Source organism: Arvicola amphibius, chromosome 11, assembly GCF_903992535.2.
Source record: "Arvicola amphibius chromosome 11, mArvAmp1.2, whole genome shotgun sequence".
Classification (NCBI taxonomy): domain Eukaryota; kingdom Metazoa; phylum Chordata; class Mammalia; order Rodentia; family Cricetidae; genus Arvicola; species Arvicola amphibius.
Window position 1 is genome coordinate 107,212,459 of NC_052057.2, and position 21,540 is coordinate 107,233,998.

The 21,540-nt window shown below is 43.8% G+C and overlaps 1 protein-coding gene across 1 annotated transcript in view; it reads right to left on the minus strand.

Annotated features, from left to right (window-relative positions):
- The window catches only part of Elp1 (elongator acetyltransferase complex subunit 1), a 58,573-nt gene that overhangs the window by 23,275 nt on the left and 13,758 nt on the right, over positions 1 to 21,540 (minus strand). Inside the window, exons 7-25 of the mRNA XM_038347315.2 lie at positions 18,560 to 18,656; positions 18,212 to 18,302; positions 16,677 to 16,800; positions 15,864 to 15,957; positions 14,088 to 14,318; positions 12,784 to 12,954; positions 11,594 to 11,693; positions 9,781 to 9,963; positions 7,415 to 7,521; positions 6,294 to 6,397; positions 5,084 to 5,137; positions 4,887 to 4,992; positions 3,737 to 3,852; positions 2,960 to 3,033; positions 2,613 to 2,691; positions 2,446 to 2,525; positions 1,339 to 1,476; positions 1,145 to 1,230; positions 547 to 698 (exon numbers count right to left, since the gene is read on the minus strand). Coding sequence (XP_038203243.1) covers positions 547 to 698; positions 1,145 to 1,230; positions 1,339 to 1,476; positions 2,446 to 2,525; positions 2,613 to 2,691; positions 2,960 to 3,033; positions 3,737 to 3,852; positions 4,887 to 4,992; positions 5,084 to 5,137; positions 6,294 to 6,397; positions 7,415 to 7,521; positions 9,781 to 9,963; positions 11,594 to 11,693; positions 12,784 to 12,954; positions 14,088 to 14,318; positions 15,864 to 15,957; positions 16,677 to 16,800; positions 18,212 to 18,302; positions 18,560 to 18,656 — 2,187 coding nt within the window. The remainder of the gene's footprint in view (positions 1 to 546; positions 699 to 1,144; positions 1,231 to 1,338; positions 1,477 to 2,445; positions 2,526 to 2,612; positions 2,692 to 2,959; positions 3,034 to 3,736; positions 3,853 to 4,886; positions 4,993 to 5,083; positions 5,138 to 6,293; positions 6,398 to 7,414; positions 7,522 to 9,780; positions 9,964 to 11,593; positions 11,694 to 12,783; positions 12,955 to 14,087; positions 14,319 to 15,863; positions 15,958 to 16,676; positions 16,801 to 18,211; positions 18,303 to 18,559; positions 18,657 to 21,540) is intronic.

A 21,540-nucleotide genomic window follows, 5' to 3' on the forward strand; every position in this document is an offset into this window, starting at 1 on the left:
AAAGCTGTTTTACTTTGCCCACCACCCAGATTGATCTAATAAAGATTTGAAGGGCCAGTAGCTAGGCAGGAAAGAGGAACAGGTGGGGCTGGCGGGCAGAGAGAATAAAATGGAAGAGAAATCTAGAGAAGAGAGTGAGGAGCGAGAAAAGACGGAGAGGAAGACGCCAGGGACCAGCCACCTAGTGACATAGCCAGCCACAGAATAAGAAAAAAAGAAACATATATAGAATAAAGAAAGGTAAAAAGCCCAAAGGCAAAACATAATTAAAAAGAAACAGCATAATTTAAGTTAGAAAAGCTCGCTAGAAACAAGATAAGCTAAGGCCGGGCATTCATAAGTAAGAATAAGCCTCCGTGTTTTCTTCTGGGAGTTGGGTGGTAAACCCCCAAAGATTTAAAAAAAATCAACTACACTGTGGAGACTCAAATCTGTATCCACTCATAGCATTAGATAGAGTATCGCTCTCTAAAGAGCAGGGTCCCACACTAGGACGATTATATAAACAAGTTTCAAAATGGTGCAAAATATATGAACTCCACATACCTTTTGTGACTTCTCGGCTACCATGAGAACCAAATCAAAGTTATAGGTTCCAAGAGAATGATTATATAATTCGTTGACATCTACCAGGAGCAGCAGGTACTTCAAGGCCTCCTCTGCGCTCACAGTCTCAGGACCAGGGGGAGCATTTCTTGCTGGTGTTTAAGGAAAAAGAGGGTGAGGGTAGAGCTTGGTCAGTCAGGGGCTTGTCTAGCACACATGAAGCCATGCACTTGATCCCCATGCCACATAAAACCAGGTGTGGTGGTGTGCTTCTGTAGTTCCAGTACTCAGGTGGACACAGGAGGATCAGAAACGCAAGGTCATCTGTAGCTGCATGGTGAGTTTGAGGCCAGTATGAGCCTTGCCTACACACACACACATTTATATGAATGAAAGAAACAAGAACAGAACAGACCAAGACAGACTGGGACATAAGATGAACAGATGCTTTCAACTCATTCATAAAATGCTCTGCACTCAAAATCTTTACATTTGAAAATGGTGAGCCAACCCTGTGGAGTGCAGTGTGACACAGTGACGGTCAAGAACAATGACTGTCAAGAACAAGTCAAGCAGGTATCTGTGTGCAGGTCTCTACCTTTAAGCTTGTGTACCTTCTGCAGCACAATTTCCAGTTCTGGGGTCGTTTTCTTCACGTGAGATGTGAGTATTGACAGGTAGTACCTGAGGCAGTAAGTGAAACACCAGAATGACAGGAAGAATAAACTGGACAAAGACATCTATCTCCACATTCTGCCGTTCCAGAGAAGCCAACAATAAAACAGCACTCACTTGTGAGGATTGATTTTCTCCATCGCTACCCTCATGGTATCACAGATCAGGTCAAGTTTCTTCTTGTCAGGATCCCTGAATGTCTGGACAGTATTGGGCACCGGTGGAGGGTACATAGTCTTTGTGACATCTTCTTCCCTAAGAACCAAATGTATGAACAGGTCACTTACCAAACAGTCTGGTGATCCAACTACTAGCATACATTAGGCAGGCTTCTGAGACAATAAACAAAGAGAGACCAGGAAAATTATTCAAGTACTGAGAAATCAAACATACCCACAAAAGACTAAAGCAGGATACAACCAAGGTGTCAGGTAACCAGAGAATGAAGAAAGGATAGTGTAATTTACACAGCAGCACACCACAAGCAATTCAAAATGAATGAACACTAGATGCATGCAAAACACGGCTGAGCTCAACTCTGGTAGTGATAGCCGCTATATCCACACCACAGTAAACCCTTCCTGGCTAGATTATGCAGTTAACCAGACAAGGCTGACCCATGTTCAAACAGTAGCTGCCCAAAAGCCGGGGCACAAGGAGAGTGGAGAGTGGATGTGCTGGATTAAATGATGTGGAAACGTGCGGAAACTCACTGGACGGAGGACTAGACATTGTGTAGCAGTTAACTACCCCACACTAAGAGCATATTCTAGCCAACGCTATGCAAGGTGAAATAAATGGACCTGCTGCTTCAACTTCCTTCACCATTATCTAAAACAAGAAGAGGGTGTGTGGACAGGACAGCAGCAACTACAGAGCTGGGTGTTGCCACTAGACATTCCCGACAGTCAGTGTGTTCCTAGTTTTAAAAAGTTTCATTAAGAAGTTGGGAAAAATCATTACAGAGAAAGGATCATATCTGATGGCAATCTCATGAGAAGAATAGTTTTACAGCAAACCTAAGAAATGAGCCAAATAACAGTTCAGGAGGAGAGCTTAAAACTGCCGTTGCTAAAGGTCTAGAGAAGAAACCCAGCTGGCCCTCACTGTGACAGTGACATTTTATGTTTAAAGAGACTTCTGTTGTCCAGCTATATGAGTTTGATTTCTTTATCAAGAGCTAATACTTAGAATATGATGCACACAAATTATCAAAATACTTACTTTAATTCTGTGAGGAACAAGTTAATATGATTTACGGAATCTATCTGCTTTATGAAGGCTTCAACGTTCCCAAGAAATACCTTTCGAAGGAAAGAGCACAAGTGTTACAGTTCAGATTGTCTTCGCTCAAGAGTAAAGTCAGAGGATAAGTCAGATGCGCAAACTACCTCAGGGTTATGATCGTGAATCAGATTGAGGTTAATTCTCAGTTTTCTCATGCATTCAAATGCTTCCTTAAACATAAGACTGCAAAGACAGAGAAAATGGACAAAAAGCATATTTCATGAGAAACTAAGTTCCCTGGCCTAGTATATTTTCATTACAACACGGACTGGCTATAATCAGATTACAACCCATATAATAAACAAATCCTCCCAACTTTTAGTCTGAAACTACAGAAGGAAAAACCTAACAGTCGACACATTACTTCCTTTTCCAAATGTATAGTTAGTTATCACAGGGGCCTGGACTATATGTCCTTACGTGCACACAGGTACAGTCACAGGCAGCTTACTTGTCCAGCCAGTCCCGAATCTGAGCCAAGACCAAGGCCCGATGATGAACAACCTCCAAGTTTCCCCTCGGCATCTCAAAAGAAATCAAACATCTCTAATCAATTGGAAATCATTGAAGCAGTAGGATGCACAGTTCCACTTAACTCTTCCTGAACCACCACAATGCTATACAATGAACAATCAGTAGAATCCAGTTGTGTTCAATGTTTGACTGTCAAGCAAGTTTCCCTTTAAATCTTATTGGTCAGAGCTTTATTAATCAACATTCCTTCACATAAAGCCAATAGAGAGCCAAGAAAGAAGGGTTGTAATGGACTGACAAGTACAACAGAGCCTAAAAGGCAGTATGTACGTGATGTGGGAATCCCCTCTGTATACTCTGAATACCACTGGTTAATAAAGAATCTATTTCGGCTAGTGGCTTAGCAGAGTAGAGCTAGGTGGGAAAACTAAATTGAATGCTGGGAGAAAGAAGGCGGAGTCAGAGAGATGCCATGTAGCCACCAGAGGGGAAAGATATGAGCTGCCAACTGGAACCTTGCCAGTAGGCCACAAGCCTCATGGTAAAATATGAAATAATAAAAAAGGAGTTAATTTAATATGTAAGCGCTTGCTAGAAATATGCTATAGTGATTGGCCAAGCAGTGATTTAATTAATACAGTTTCTGTGTGGTTATTTAGGGCAGCTGGGAAATGAACAAGCAGCCTCCTACAACACATAAGTCCTCTGTGGAGGTGACTAAGTGACAACAGAACGTCTGAAGGACCGAGCTTACCTGTAGTATAAGCTTTGTGTCCTGGGGAACAACTGTGACGATCCGGGAGCCCCTCTCCACTCTCCGCAGGCTTTCTCCGTTGGCCTCATTACTGCCACACAGACCATCCTGTAACACTAAAAGTATCACTGATTGAGACTTGAGAATGACCACAGCAAGGTCACACTCCATTAACTGCCGCTGAATCTGCCCCATATTTGAAACTCAGCTAATGACAAGTCTCTCCCACTCAGCTTCAAGACCCCGGGCCTTCCTGTAATCTCCCTGCTGCAAAGGACCCTCACATACTCACATACAGTTTCCTAAGCAACTGGGAAATATAGGAACTGAAGGAGCATTTCTATTTCTTAGCATGACCTTCATACTATAATCATACCAATGGCAGAAAGAGTTCCTGTTTCCAAGTCAGCAACAAGAAAAAAAAAATAAGCTGGCCTTTCGGAATAAGGAACACACTGGGGAGAGGAGGAGGCAATGCAACAAAACTCAGTGCTAATCCCCCACAAACCACAAGATGATTTCCAAAAGTACAATGGTAGTTGAGTAATGAGAAAGAATCATGACGAAGAGTTAGAGCATATAGCCTGTAGGGGAATCTATAAAGTATTAGATGATCTGTTTAATAAAACTTCATGAAAAATTTTGTAGAATGTGTTACTTAAGTTAGGATTTGATTTGTGAAGTCTTTAGGAACTGAAACAGAATGGTTTAGCAAAGATACTATGTTGAGGGGTTAGAGAGGTGGCTCAAGAGTTAAGAGTATGCACTGCTCTTTCAGAGGACCCACGCTCAGTTCCTAATGCCCGCACTGGGCAACTCACAACTGACCGTAATTCCAGTTTCCGGAGCATTCAATGCCTCCGGTCTCCATGGGCACCTGTGTGCCCACATGCACATTCACACGCAAAGGCACAGGTATGCACATTTGCACATACACCAACACAATGTAAAATATATATATTTTACACACACACACACACACACACACACACACACACACACACACACACACACACTGTATCAAAGAAGATAATAAACGAGACCAGGACTCTGTGGTAAACAGCCAAAGTAGGTAAAGAATTTAAAAATCATCAAGACTTCAAGACACTGGAAAAGGGGGACACTCCCATTTTGTAGAGAAAAAGCTTACTCTTAAGTGAAGCACATCTCAGGGAAAAACAGTGGCAGGTATGGGAATGGGTTGTCAACAGTAAAAACTCATCACACACTGCAAATGACGTGATATTTGATGCAACCTGCAACAAGCAAAATAAGCCCAAGGGAAGTTAGAGTTTGTACTTGGAAAGAACACTGTGAGAAAGACCAACCCAAACCAAGTCTAGATACCTCAGTGTCATTGACGAAAAAGCGACACCTGTCAGTCAGACCAAGGACACACTCCTGCAAAGAAACGAAAGTGAAATTACATGCAACTCTATTCACAAGCACTTACACCTATGTTATTCAGCACACAGTTCTAGTGCTCTGCGGTTCCCTGAGCCTCTGTCATCAGGACTGGATGTCGGCAGCTAAGACAAGGCTAGTGCCATGCTCAGGGACATACCACCACCCAATCAAGCAAGCCACTCTATCGACTCCGCCCGCTCATTTTGAATCGATCTCATTCCTCTCTTTGACTGCACACCCCAAAGTCTATGCTGACCTCCCCTCTTACTTCCATCCCTCTCCAACCTTCTCCTCTGGGCAGCCAGAACCACATATCCAACATGACAGAGAACACATCTCTCTGAAGACTAAAAAACATGGGTGAGGGTAAAGGAGTTCACTGCTAACTATTTATCAGATTAAAGGGAAAAAGTAGTGTTTATTTCTCTTCATGCCCAACATTTCTGTTCATCTACGTCAAGTGAAGAGTCTTGCTGAACAGTGACTTATACTCCTGGCAGGGACAAAGTGGGAGGAACAGCACAGCTCGTACCTTAAGGCAGGGCCCGAGCCAGGATGCACAACAGGAGGGGCTGTGGTCTGCAGCATCTGCTGTGTACTGCGTGTACCCTGCCATCTTTCTAAACTCAGGTAATTCCAGAACCATCTCCTGGGACTACTCTCCTTTCTAGGAAGAGTGTTCTCTGTCTCAGCACACTCACCACTGTCTCAGAGACTTTACAATCACCCTCTAGCTATCCCCAAACACCGCACTGTTTGCTACTATCACACACTGCTCCTTGCCTTCACTCTCCTATCTAGATCACAAGACGGTGGTATAAATGACCACGGCACTCATGGCTCATGTATCTGAATAGTTGGTTCCCAGTGGTGTGATTATTTGGAAAGGACTGGGAAGTGTCCTTGTTGGAGAAGGTGTGCTACTGAGGGCAGGCTTTGAGGCTTCTCTTAATTCTCTCCTGAATTTTACAAGACTGACTTTACCCTTTTCTAGATGAAGAAGCTGGGGGCCAAGAGAGAGCAGGAATCTCCTGTCACGACCCTGGGATTTGGTGGTGACGCAGGTCCAGCTGCAAGACCCATGCTTTTCCACCCACTGCCCTTGGCACTGACTATTCTCCATGGTGAACTTCCCTGCGCTGTGATTTACCTGTCCTCCAATCACGGCCACTTCCACCTGTGTGCATGGGTGAGCAAATCGAACAGGTAATCCTTCAGCGCTCTTCCAGGGTTCCACAGTCAGAGTTGGTGAGTCTGTGGTAAGATTGGCAAATTTAGTTTACAAATAGCTCACCAGGTCTTTCCTGTGAGGCACTGAAAGGACAAAATAAACAACATCCCCATCTCACCCCCCCAAAAGAAGCCAACACAAAGAAATCTGGACTTGTCCACATCTCTCTAGACTATCATTAGGCTATTTCAAACAGGAGCAGACTGGGTCTGTCAACACTGCTCTACAGCATGGCATCCTGGGCTAGGAGGCTAGCCGTTGGGCTGAGGTGTAACTCAGTAATACAGTGCTTGCCAAGGGTGCATGAAGTCTTGGGCTGAAATCCAGCAAGGCCAACAGCAAAAAACAACAAACAACCAAGTGAAGTATTCACTTGGTTATATTATATTATATATTATCTAATAACGACAAGCACTGCACACTTCTCTTACACAAAGACACTAGACTTTAATTCCATTACTCGTATGGAGTGTAGGTATAGGCCATGACACGACAAAGGAGGTCAAGAGATGGGAAGAAGAGGCCGGTGGGGGGGGGGGGGGGGGGGGCAACAAAATGCAAGTGACATACAGGCAGAAGGGAGTTAGGGGACCTCCAGGATGGGGGATGAGAGAGAAGTGGGGAAGGGCACTCAACAAAAACAATGCATGGAAATGCCATAATGAAAACCTTCACTTTGTATGCAAAAAACAATAATAATAACTAAAAAACATTGGGAATAAACAATCTTCAATAATCAAGTAGCGCTGACAAGATACTCACAAGTATAGTTTCAAGAATCATTTATTTTGCCAGGCGGTGGTGGCGCACGCCTTTAATCCCAGCACTCGGGAGGCAGAGGCAGGCGGATCTCTGTGAGTTCGAGACCAGCCTGGTCTACAAGAGCTAGCTCCAGGACAGGCTCTAAAGCTGCAGAGAAACCCTGTCTTGAAAAACCAAAAAAAAAAAAAAGAAAAAAAGAAAAAAAAAAAAAAAAAAAAAAAGAAAAAAAAAAGAATCATTTATTTGTAATTCTACTTTCCTAAAATTCCGATACTCACCCCAAAAGCACCTGAGTAGCTGGCCATCAGCCAGCTGGACCACCGATGACTTGGTTTTGGAACTGCAACATAAACCAATGATGACCCCATCCACTGTCACAGATGAACTAAAGCAAAAACACACAGACATAGAAAAAAACAAAACAAAACAGGAGATAAGTGTAAAAGAAATAGTCCTTCTTAAAAATAGATTCACTGATTTTCCCACAGTGAAAACTAACAATGATACTTCAGGACACACTGCCTATGTTGATGTAACACATATATTCTTTACACACAAAGTGGAAGCTTCAGAGATGGGGAAGGGATTACCTGTTCCCAGAGTCAGGACCAGCAGCCTACTCACACGGCAGCTCATTAGAATGCATTGCAGTGTACTGACTTCCTTACATATTCTTTGTTGGTGTGTGTGTGTGTTTGTGGTTTTTGAGACAGGGTCTCACTATGTAGTTCTGACTATCTTGGAACTTACTATGTTGACCAGGCTGGCCTTGAACTCAGAGATTGGTTTGCTTCTGCTCCCAAGTGCTGAGACTAAAAAGCATGTGCCACAATACCCACCTTCCTTAAATATTCTTAATAAATAAAATGCATCAGGTAGGCTTGGTGAGATCAGCCTGTAATCTCACAGCTTAGGGAGGACTGCAAGATCCAGAGAAGTCTAGGCTATAGTCTGAGTTCAATGTCAGCCAGCGTTATTTATTGAAACACTGTCTCAAAAAAAAGTAAAAGGAACACTGAGTGGGGCTGTAGAGATGGCACAGCGGTTTAGAGCACTGGCTGCTCTTACAAAAGACCCAAGTTCAGTCCCCAGTACCCACAAGGGTGCTCACAACTCCTCCTAACTCCAGCTCCAGGAGATCTGATGCCCTCTTCTGGCTTCCACAGGCACTGCATGTACATGATGCAAAGACCCATAAACATAAAGAAAATAAGAAGGTTGAGGATATGTGCTTCCCCCAGCTTATCCAGGGTTCCAGGTTCAACCCTCAATACCCCTAAAAACATAAATAAATGACAGAGAAAAGTACAGTTTCTTAAAGGAGAAGGCACCTACAGAAACAAAGCCAATGCTAGGATTCCATTCAAGATGCTTATTTTTAACCAATCTTTTTTTTTCTGAAAAAATTAATATTTTTGATTTCTAACCAATCTTAAAAAAAAGAAAGCAAGGAAGGAAAGAAGAAAAAAAAAGAAAGACAGAGAAGTAGACTCTAAAAACTCAGTTAATTTCTCCAACAATACCTCAAATTTAATGAGGGACAAACTACCCTCCAGAGAGTCTGGGAAGACTGAGCTAGACAATGGAACTGGATCTGGCTCCTGCTGGACCAGACCAGTCAGCTGATTTAGACCTCAGTGGCAAGTCCACAGTACATAGTGCTGAGGGCACATATGTCAAAGAAGGTGTAAAGAGAATAAATGAATTCATATGAGTAACACACACAGAAGAGCATGCTTACAGTGCACAGCCACAGTAAATGCAGGCTACCAACACTTAAGACTGAGTGCCATTCCATCTCTTAGAGACATTAGTATTTTATATTAACAAAAAAGTAGTCTCTGAGAAACAAAAATTAAAACATCAGAACTATAAATGACTTTTTACTTAGAACACTAATGTTGAAGACAGTGGAAACTACGCAGTGTAGATATTTCTAATCCACTGCTGTGTTGTCAGAAAGCAGGGTTCTGCGGAACTCAGGGCAGCACGGATCTAATGTAGAACACAAGGAGATCTTCATAGCAGGCCTCTTCCACAGCATGAAGCTGTGAGCTAACATCACCATGGTAACAGGTAGGGCTTTGGTTACAAACCAATGAGCACAAGACTAAGCAACCAGTCTTCCACTGGAAACCTGAAGCATTCTGGGAGTTAGCCAGAAATTTTCTCTGCTATACCCCAGGACTTGAATGACAGAAATCTCTTCAGTTGTCAACACTGTTACGTGACACAGGTAAAGTCATGAGTCAAACACGCTCAGGCCCGGGGATGGGGAACTGGCAAAGAAAGAGGCTTTCTAGTGTAAACAAACCCACACAGAGAAGAGGAGGGCCAAGTATGAAGCTACAACTTAAAAGTAAATGTAGCTTCTTTACTACATTGGCCCATGAGAATTGACCATGGTAATTATCTATTAAAATCAACAGTAAACTCTAATGTTTACTTTGTGAAATCTCAGTGGATAACTAAATAAAATACACAACTTACAAATGTTTTGCTTATTTGAAGGCTCCATTTTACTATTTCTTGACACAATTTTGATCTATTGTCTAACAAGGAAGCCTTGCCCTGTGTCCATACACACAATGTGTAACCTTCACGGCCAATTTTACATACTGAATACACGAATGAACCACAATACCTGACAACCAGCTGTCCCTGCTCCTCATCCACCTCAGAAGGGGCCACAGTCAGACGGCAAATGGCAGACTGCAGGCTGGTGTGACTGCGGCTTACAGCCAGGAAAACGGCTTCTTCAATCCAGGTGAGAAGGCTCAGCTGCAGTGAGTTTACCTCCTCATCTTCACCGTTCCCAAGCTGAATTCTGTTTCAAATATTAAAGAATATCCATGATGAGAAGAAAGCTTTAAAATCACTGAACTTTAAAAACCTTTCCTTATAAAGGAAAACTACAGTCAACTCATTATTTGGAGAAATAGAACTTGCGCTACAGCCCTGAATAAAACATCTGTACCAACCACCATCCTTAACTTCCTAAGACTCAAGGAACCGTGGAGAGGAGACGTAAAGAATGGACATGACGAGGCTACCGCAATCACGAATTCACAGCAACAGTAGACCTGCACAGGCCATCAAACTTGAGCATAGACGGTATGCATGACTCCAGGCCCCAACCTTCTTGGGGATCCACTGGCAGTTTATAGTGGCTGCAGCAGATGCTCATTTTTGAGGATGTGGCACTGGTCACATAAAACTTAGTAGAAAAGGGGTCATAAAGTAGAGAAGTTAAGAAGCCCTGTTCTAAACTGCCTCACTGTTAATCTGAATTGTATTTCTGTCTAGTGGTTTCAAATTATATGTTAAGATTTGGATCTAGAACTGGGCAGTGGTGGCATATGCCTTTAATCCCAGCACTCGTGAAACAGAGGCAGGAGGACACAGTCAGAGCTGTTACACACAGAAACCCTGTCTCCAAACCAAAACCAAACAAAAATGGGTCTGGAATACTCCCCCCAAGGCTTGTACGTTAACGCCTGGACTCTAACCTCTGCACCACTACAAAGAACAGAATGAGATCTCTAGAAGAGGTGTGGGATTCTAGTTCTCTACCCACAGCTGCCACGAGGTGAGTGGGTCTCTTCCATCACGTGCTACAAACAGAAAGCCTGAGCCAAAGCAATGGGGCCAAGAGGCTGTTAGAGCCCCAAACACCAAGAGTCAAGCTGCCAGATCTCAGGGATTTACTGCGGTAACTGAAGCTGCCTAGCAGAACATACAACGAAGGAATACAAGCTCTTTAATAACTCCCCAGCATTCCACATGCTGCAGCACCACAGCATAGACTTCCTTGAAAACTATGGACTCATACCTAAAAATCCATTTCTAGATTCTCTTACTTGTTGTATTTGGTGTACCTAGTAATTAAGAAGAGAAACATTCCAAACTGAAGAGATGAAACTCTGGCTCCTGCAGTTAGCAGGTCCATGATCCTGGGTAAGCTGTTACTTATCTCTTATTTGTTGGTGCTCTGTAGCCATGACTTAGGATTTGGCTCTCATGCCCTTCTGTAAATGCCTCCAGTGGGCCCGGGGTTCTTAATTATACCAAACCATTTGTACTGCTGCATCAACGGGAAAGTGCACTCTGATTTTAACCTGAGAGTCTAAAATTACAACACCTAGAAATTCTGTAATCTGGAACAAGACCAAGATAGAGGCTGAATTCGGCCATTCACAACTAGCACCACGTATATCCCCATTTACGTGAGTGAGTGCAACTGTGCCCTGGTGTCTTCACCTCCATCTTCTCACGGGAGCCTCCCTAGAGAAGGCAGCTGTGGGAATATAGAGCACCAGGAAACTAAATGACCGGCCTCCCTTACCAGGCTCAGCTAGTGGCCTACTTCACATTTCCCAGAACACAGGCTGGATGAACTCAGGACAAAATGCTACTTGATCCTACTCCCAGGGACACAAAACTACTCAGGAACATACCTGTATCTCTTTTCCAGCTGAGGAGTGCTAAGAGGAACTTTAAATCCATTTCCACCCACAGCTCCCAGCTTCACTGTGGGATCCAAGTCTGGGTTATCACCTAGGAAACAAAAATGCAAATATCATTGCAAGCTATTGCTCTAACACCAAGAATGTAGGATCTTACAACTTGTGGGTTCTAGAAGACAAATGAAGCAATCTAAAACACAATGACATTTCAACCCCATTCTTCAATTTCCACACACTTTTCAGGCTCAGGCTCCATCAAAACCTGCTTTCCATTAATACCATTTCAGCCACAGTATTTACCAGCAGGGCCAGGGGAGGCCGTTCCCCAACACTATCATCAATCTCCACCGTCCCCAGCAGCTCTCAGTAGTCTCACATCCTCCAGTCCTTAGCATTCATAGACAGTCTTTCCACCGTTAATCTAGTTCACTGACAGCAGCCAATACAGTCCTCTAAAACCCTGCACCCTGTCCCAAGCTCTGTAATGGCTCCTAGCTCATTTGGAGAAAAGGCTTTCAAGGCCCTGAAAGACTTGTTCCCTGTCACCTCTAAGTCCCACCCACCACGCTCCTCTCTCAACTGTCCTCCTATGGTCACTGACCTGACTGCTTGGAATGTTCTTGTCCACATGTGCCATTTCTCTCTCTGGTTCTCCCCAGGACTCTGCTCAAGGACTACCTCACAGAGAAGCTCTGATTACTCTCTCAGACGCTATCGAGGCTTGTCCTCACTGAAACTCCAAAGCTACGACTGTCAGGGCACAATCACAGACCCTCAGAAATAACACCAAATGTCAAGTCTTCCAAGACATAGGCATACGGGCACTGCCCATGTATGGCCGCATGTACACACTTCTGTAAAGCAGGAAAGGGCTCTGACTGCTCCCAGGAGAGCCCTCGGATTGTGTGTGATTGTGCACGAAGGAAGTAGAAAGCAGGGAAGTCTGTGAAACAGGACGATGCTGCACTTCCCCAGAGTTGAATGTTATTCTCAAGTAATGGATTCTTGAGGATCACCAAGGCGCAGGGAAATATATGCATGAACCAAGTAAGAAAGAAAGAGAAGAAAATGCAGCCAATTAAATACAATGGCCGTGAAATCAATTAGACTGGAATTTGGGAAGCATTGGCACTGTGCAGCAGGGGCCGCACTGAGCTCCTTGGTCGGGTGTCTCCACTTACCACACTTGTAGACAGAGATCTGGTTACTGGCATCAAAGACAGCAAGGTCATTGCTCTTTCTGAGGGGCGCAGGGAACATGACTTGATTCACTGGGTGTGGGATCAGCAGCCGGTAGGTACACATGGGAGGTGGGATCACAGTCTGCCGGAAGACTGTTACCAACAGCCTGTCTACACAATGAAAATGAGGATGAGCCATGCGGGTGTTCGGTGTGTAAAAGCAGACAGGAAGCATCACTGAGCACCTAAATCATAACTGTGCTGGAGGCATACAGCAGCTCGTCATGGTAACTTCTGGTGTTTCCTCATTAATAAGCGTAAAAAGAGTACAGGTGCTTGGACCTCTGTCTGTGCTGGCTAATGTGGCCTCTGGATCTACACTGCCCACACTTCAGATGCCAAGAGGTCAAAGTTCCAGCTCAGAGAGACCAAATTAGAGTAACAATACCTCCCAAACCAGAAGGGCCACCATTGGGAGGTTGAGGCAGAAGGGCTGCCATGGGTTCCAGGAGCCTGGCCTACACAGGGAACACCAGGGCGATACACCAAGACTCTATCTAACAAAGGCACCCCCCTAAGCCACATGATCTAAACCAGGACCCGTTTATTGTTTTTGTGGGAGACAGTAGACTGCTGTGGAATTAAAGGGTAGAAGCAGTCAATACACCAATAAAAAAGCACTTTTCCACATACAAATTGGTAATAAGGCATGACTAAGTTCTCTGTATAGAACAGGATTATAGAAATCAGTATTAAAAGCACTATACAGAACACTTAGTGTCAAAACTGTCTATAGCAAATTGTCTATGGCTATCTCATTTGGCAATCCAGTTCTCTACCACTGATGGTTATCCCTAATTAAAAACACCAATATCCCCACAGAAGATAAATATCTAGGATGTGACTGAGCATCCTAGAGAAAGAGATAAGTTTACAGTGCTTAAAACAAAAAACAAAGCCAAACACAGTGGAATGCACAGCCAATACAAGGCTAACAGACCCCACCGCCCCACCCACATGGCTCCACTCTTCTCTTCGAAAGGAGGAAATTGTCAATCTTCAACTTCAAAAGCCAGACAAGTCAATGTTTAAGGTTATAAGTATGGTTGAACAGGGAAGCTGGGTGGAGTGGAACTAGGGTTTTTCTGAAGAGTATGTTTTCTATTTAATGATGCTCCCAGTTGTCACATATCAAACACAGCAAACACCTAACGGGTATCTGCCCACTGTTCTAGTTAAAGCAGCACATCTGCAGGCCCTGGGTCAGGACATGCATGTTCAGGACACCTTTCCCAACAGCTTACTTCCGTCGATGACAGCCACATTTGCCAAGTCACTGGCACTATTTCCAGAGCTCCGGTCAGTGGTCCAGTGCCAGTCACAGCATATATAACGCCAGCCCTGACAGAGAATATGCAGCCGGCCTGGAATCACCGGGTCCCACAGCAGAGACACGACCTGGTTCATCACTTCGGTGCTGAAGGGCAGGCTTTGCTTGAGATACCAGTGATAGTTCCCCACGGTCCAGAGCTGGACTGTGTGTGGAGGAAGGAAAGAAAGGCCATCAGAGCCCAGAGGATCAAGCTGCAGACCATTAGCAAGAACGGAACAGGGTAACTTTGCATTCTTCCAAGAATTCTCCTTCCTGTGTGGTCTCTCTAAAATAATTCTATAATAATCAATGCCAAAAGATAGCTAAGACAGTATTTCAGGACGTTTTTCCCATGCAAAGTTAAGTAAAAGATAACCAGATACAATGTACATCTAGGCAGCATACTACAAGGATACAACCTAAGAAATGTGCAGTCCATAGACATCATGAAGTACAAACATTGCATAGTATCCTCACATGGAGTAAGACGGCTACAGTGCCCTGGGGACACAGTCCTAGCACGTGCTCTGCTTCGGCAGAGTCCTTGAGTGGCACACGACTGCACCGAGGCACTCCAGGCAGGCTCTGGCCAGTGTCACCGTGGTAAGCTGGGGTTAAGATGCCTGTCTTCTTGCAGTGATCTGCATGCAGTTATGGCCCAGGCTATCTAGTATTAACCAATATTCAGCTGCCTGGAGGTTAACATGCACTCAATCATCCCAATATGTATTAAAATGACCAATTATGCCAAAGCTGGCCTTTATAGATAAATTAAGATTTTAACTACATGAAAGAATTGATTTGAACTTCCCCACCAATTCTTAATTTAGTGACCAGAGAAAACATAATAAGAACTGTCTTAAGGACAAATAAATAAATCAATAAAAAAATTTTAAAAATTAACAAGAAAGGAAAATATCATGCATTGCATTACTACTAGAGTAGTTTCCACCCCTCGTTACTTAAAACATTTCCTTAAAACTTTAAGCAGGGTTGGGGGTTGGCTCAGTGACAGAGGGCTTGCCTCGTAAATCTAAGACCCTGGGTTAGTTACCCAGCACTAGGGGAAGAAAGAAAGTAAAAAAGACAACATACTTAATCCCAAGTCTATACTTAAATACCCAAATATCTTAAAAGCTACACAAAAGTCCATCCCATATGTAACCTAAATCTACTCACTCCTACAGCATTTGCTTCCTCCACTGATGATTCTGGTTACAGTTTGTCTTTGCTCTGCTAACATATGGTGCCCTCCCTGGTCAAGCTCTGATCCAGATGCTGCTCTGAGAGACTTTAAAGAAAGAGGTTACCCCCACAATGCATGAAAGTCTTACAAGCAAAATCAGGATTCCCAGGAGAGAAAGAATTCTATCTCAATACTGCAATACAAAAATCCTGCCTAAAGTTACAGCCTGCCACAGAAATTCCCCTACAGGCACAATTTGACTTAAAACAGCCAGTCTGACCTCTCCTCTCCCAGCCCTCCTCTATCTATATCCCAGTGGTTCTGCTTCTCTAGAGAGCTCTGAATAATTCATGACGGAAATCCTCTTGAGATCCAAACCTAACCCCTCCCCATCAGCATCTACCTACTTCAGGCTACACTGAGTTCACCAAAGGCCTAAGGAGGAAAGAGGAAGGAAACCCCACAATCTTCTACTATGATATAATACATGAAGCATGAAGCAAAGTTCAACGGCTATCATACCATAACTTTTCAGAATAGGACGGTCTTCCTTTGGAAGGTCTTCCAGCCACACAGCAAGCACAGTAGAATCTGCATTCCACAGCAGGTCATTTACCTGGTAAGGACAGAAGACACCCCTGACCTCTAGCCTCTGTCTACTTCAAACTCTTTATAATAGCTGAATCCCCTGCACATATAAACCAAATAACTCCGGAAAACTAGAGCTGACCTCCAGCTCTAAGTTAGTAACCTACAGTTGTTAAACCAATTTGTGAAACTGGTATTATAAAAAGGACTTAAAATATGCATTATACTTAAAGATTTAAACACAAATTTAACAAAAAGCAATGTAACTTTTTTAGAAAAATCAAGAAATTTGACTATTAGACATAGTAATATTTCATACTACATTAAATACAGTAATTATTATATTAGCTATAAATATTTAATACTAATTATGGTACAATAGAGGTAAAAATAAAGTTTCATCAAAAACTTAAAAATTTACACAAAAAGGATTATCCTAATTTTTAAATAATTTTACATAATTAAAGATTTCATGTGTCTCCACCCAAGATTTTAATAGTACATAAGCTATCTGCTTAATGTTTAAATATTTATCGCTGGGAAAGTTAGTCATCAAAATAAACAGCAAGAACTAGTATTTCTCTTTCCTTTCTGTGATTTTTCTTAGCAGAGAAAAAATGCCACTTCTGTCCTAAGAGTCAAGAGCCATCTTTTCTACACAGCAGACTCCATTCCTAACCTCTGACAACCCCAAACCTCCGCAGCCAAGAGTGCTCTAACTGGACGACAAAGACTTCAGACACTTACTTTAACTTCATCTTTGAAGAAAGGAAGTGTAAATTGTCCATGAAGAAGTCCATTTTTCTCAAGAAATACAACATCTTGCTGGTTGGGTTTATCTTGAGTAGATGCAATCAAACTACCTGAGGGTCTTAAAGCAAAGCCAGAGTTAGAACAGTCAAAAGCTCGTCCTGCTGGCTGAGCACAGAGAAGACTGACACAAAAGATTCTTATTTTTTCTCAGAAGAAAAAAAAATTCAAAGTCCCCTTTTCTAGTCAGGAAGAGGGGTGTGTGTGTGTGGCGGGGGGTGTGATGATTCCAAGAAAGTTTGAAGCTCACCATTTGTGTACTGACAAGTAGTTCACCCCAACATGGAAGTGGGAAAAATAGCAAGGCACCATTTGCACATAGTCTTTTTTATTTAAACGGCAAGTGATGGAGGACAGTCATCTGTCTATGTTACTTTCATTGGTTAATAAAGAAACTGCCTTGGCCCTTTAATAGGACAGAAAATTAGGTAGGCGGAGTAGACAGAACAGAATTGTGGGAGAAAGAAAGCAGAGTCAGGCAGACGTTTCAGGCAGTCGCCATGCCTCTCCTCTCCAAGACAGACACAGGTTAAGATCTCTCCTGGTAAGCTACCACCTCGTGGTGCTACACAGATTAATAGAAATGGATTAAGCAAGATGTGAGAATTAGCCAATAAGAGGCTGAAACTAATAGGCCAGGCAGTGTTTAAATGAATACAATTTGTGTGTTGTTATTTCGGGGCATAAGCTAGCCAGGCGTGCGGGGAGCTGGGCGGGATGAAAAGCAGGCCTGCCCACCACTCCTTCTACAGGCAAGTGAATGGTTTTTTTGGTTTTTGTTTTAAAAAAAAAAAAAGTCTATTTTCTCCACCATCTTAAGCATGACATCCTAAGTAATCTTCTTATTCAGTAGCATGGCTCATGAACCTTCCAAGCTTGGGCAAGGACCGCAGCATTCCTCTTCTGAAAACCTCTTAGTCCATTTGCCTCGTTCGCGTTTTTCTCCAATGTTTTAATTCAAACACTTAAGTAACACCCAGTCCCACCAGTACTAACTGGTGGGAAACAAGGTATCTGCAACCTAAAGGCCTACTGGATTTGCATGTGACAGATGCTGCAGCAGTAGGTGCATTTATCCTATCTATAGCTATATGCACCTAAAACATGCAAGCTGTAATCCGCACAAAGCCCTGCAGCCAAGGGAAGACAGGCAATCGAGTCTTGACTTCAGGTTTCTCAGCCAGTGGACGGCCTGCTGTGGGATCTCTCTCCAGAGGATAGCAGCTTTTCACCCAGGTCTCAGAAAAGCCCCCTTAGTCCCACAGAGCTTCCTACACTAGGACTAGATGCACCACTTGCTGTTTCCCATGATGGTCCCATCAACAGTCATAACCTTTGCAGAAGGCTAGAGATGCAACCAGTGTGGGGCCTTGGGATGAGGGACCCTGTGAAGAACCCAAGATCCAGCTGAATTCAGGAGGAAGAAATGGAAGGGAAATCAGGAAAAACACTAAGCTCATTATCACACTCACTTCCAAGCCAGGTGGGGCCCCAGTCCTGGCACAGGCTCGCTGGTGGAGTGCAAAGTAAACTCTCGGTTCCACACTCTGATCTTCCGAGCCCCTGCAAGGGAGTGGAGTAAACAAACACACACTTAGAGCATAACTCTCACATGCACCTTCCCTACACGCTCGGTTTGCACTGGGTAGTGATGCAGGACCAGCCGGCCTCAAGCACTCTTCTAACCCTAGGCCACTGCCATCCAAGACAGCACCTCTTCCCCACTCTGTGTAATCAATATTCTGCTCAAAGCAAAAGGAAAAAAAAACTTTTCTAAAGCTTAATTAGATAAAAATTTTAAGTGTAATTTATTTCCATACCTGTTTGTGGGCAAACAACACTCACAGCAAAAAATTGCCCATCCCCACGCCAGGTAATATGTGGTCTGTGGTCATCCCAGGGCAGGGCAGACTCATGCTAAAGAGAGAAACACCAGTATTACTGGGGAACCATGCTCCCAAGTCAAACAACCCTTGGCCACCAAATATTCATCTTTTATATGACAATAACACTAGAAAATGGCTTCAGAGACTCTCTAGGAACCTTTCTAGAAGGGCTCTTAATCCTAGAAATCAAGAATAATTTAAAAACAAAATAACCACAGCATTCCTTCTTTGGGCATTAGAGGTACCGCAAATACAGGTATTAAATGCAATCAGCGAGGGAAGCGGTTAGGAAACTATGGCAAGGGAAGAAGTCTTCTGTCAAAACGTAGTCAGAGCTCTATTTCATGGGTAGAGAAGAACCAGCAGCATTCACTGCAGCATACACAGGATACAGCGATTCTGCCCTTGGCAGTACGGGCTGAAGAAGGGTCTCCTGTGCCACTTGTGTCTCCAGCCATGAAGTAGCCAAGCCTATGAGTGGGAGAAAGGTGAGCACCAGGCACATCTCACATCCCAGTGGTTGCTCCACTTCAATATACTGCTAGCTCTGCTCGGCCACAGATTAGATCTGGCTAGACTATACTATGTATTACTAAGATGCTGTCCTTTGGCATAAAGCACACACTTCCTCTAGTGTAAGGTTGTTGTGTAGCAGTTTTCTCTAAGATGAAGCATTCCTTCTTGCAGGGAAGCTCCTTAAGCAGGAAGGTTAAAAACTCAAAATAGCTTCAGGAAGTCCCTGAAACTGACAAGATTCACTAGGCCCCTCCCTCCTGGAGTGGAGGTCCTTCTGTCTATGTGTTGCTTTTATTGGTTAATGAATAAAGAACTGGCTTGGCCTATAACATAGGAGGAGGAAAGAAGGGTCGGGGAGAAGCCATGGATCCACCAGCTGAGACAGACACTGGGAACTTTAGCTGGTAAAACACAGCCATGTGGCAATACTGATTACTAGAAATGGGATAAATTAAGATGTAAGATTTAGCCAATGAGAAGCTAGAGCTAATGGGCCAAGCAGTGATTTAAATAATACAGTTTCTGTGTGATTATTTTGGGTCTAAGCCAGCCAGGTGGTCAGGAGGAAGTGACCCTTCCTCCAATACCCTCCCAGCAATAAAGCTGAAGGTTTCTCTCAGACAAAGTCAAGCAACAAAGACTCTGAGACTAGGCCAGTAGCTTCCTGGGAAAAGCAGAAATCAGCTAAGCTGCCTGGAAAAGGTTCAGACTAGAGTCACTTGGAATGGACACTCTCCAGCCTGTTGAGCCGCTTGTAGGCTGTCCAGTATACTCTAGGTTCCCCAGCGTTTGGGAACTGGCAAAGCTGGGGTGGACCTTGATAATGCAGCTGTCTCTGAGTCTTTTCTGCTCCTGTAAGTAACCTCTTACCCACAATCCAGAATGTAACTCAATGTAATTCATTGGTTCGGGGCTGGAAAGATGGCTCAGTGAAAGAGCACTGGCTGCGCTTTCAGAGGACACAGGTTCAATTCCCAGCACCCACATGGCAGCTCACAACTGTCTGTAAATCCAGCTCCAAGTGATCTGACACCCTCACAAAGATATACATTCAGGCTAAAACACCAATACACATAAAATGAAAATTAAAAAAACCATTTTAAAATTCACTGGTTCACCCAGTTGGACTTTGGTGGTATCTGTACTTTAGTCTGTCATGGGATCCTATTCTGGGGTGAGTAGACATGTGTTGTGCCTCCCTAGGAAAAACATTGTCATGAACAGGTTGAAGACTGAAATGTGTAACAAAGAATTTATCTATAAGCAATGAAAGATGGGGCTACAGAGATGGCTTGGGGATTAAGAGTATGTAGGCCTCTGCCAGAGGACCCAAGTTTGGTTCCCAAAGCCCTTGTCGGGTGGCTCACAACCACCTGTTACTTTGGCTCCAAAGGACCCAACATCTCTGGCTTCTATGGGCTCCTGCACTCACATGAACACACACAACACATATAGACAATAGGAACAAAAACCTTTAAAAATATATGAAGGACAGAGAAATGCAAAGAGGAATAAGGATGTCCATCTATCCTAGAGGAACAGCTCCTAAGAACTGTAAGAGATTACGCTTCTACTGTCCAGCCCAAACCCTGGCAGTCTGTAGTGCTTCCTCACACCCACACCTGATCTCTATCCTACAGCTGTTCCTTCTAAAGGTTTCAGAGTTAAGACACTCCGTACCACCTATTTCCTCCTTGGTCCCCAATAGTGTCTACTGAAAGGAGCTCCCCACAGCCATTCCTGATTCCCTCAGTCAACAGAACACAAGAGCCAGAGTGCAATAAGGAAGAGGAACCATAATCTGTTGCTATGGAAACCCCCAACAGTTCCCTATGTCAAATGCAGTGAAGGCAAAAGTGGCACCACTGGGCTACAAAGTATGCCCATCCTTACCACTTCTCTGACGTTTCTCCTACTAGTCCCTCGAGAAAAAAAAAAAAAAAAAAAAAAACCAACCTTAGCGTTTTTAGTACTCTTAGGTCCCTCTGCCTAGAAGACTTTCTGGATAGTGACAAGCTCATGCCCTCACTTCCTCCAGGTCCATAATCAAATGGCACCTGCTCTGCATGGCTCCCCACGCCCCACCGCTGATATCCAGCACTCCCTATTCTGCTCGATTTTCCCTCAGAGCAGTTTTCACTCCTGAGTGTCATACAGGACACTTGGTTAGTAGGGTTACTATTGCTATGATGAAATATGATGACCAAAACAAAGCAAACTGGCTTTCACTTTAAGACTGCAGTTCAGCATTGAAGGAAGTCGGGGCAGGAACCTGGAGGCAGAGCTGATGCAGAGGCCATGGAGGGTGCTGCTTACTGACTTGCTCAGCCTGCTTTCTTACAGAACCCAGGGCCATCAGCCCGTGGATGTCACCACCCACAACAGGCTGGGCCCATCAA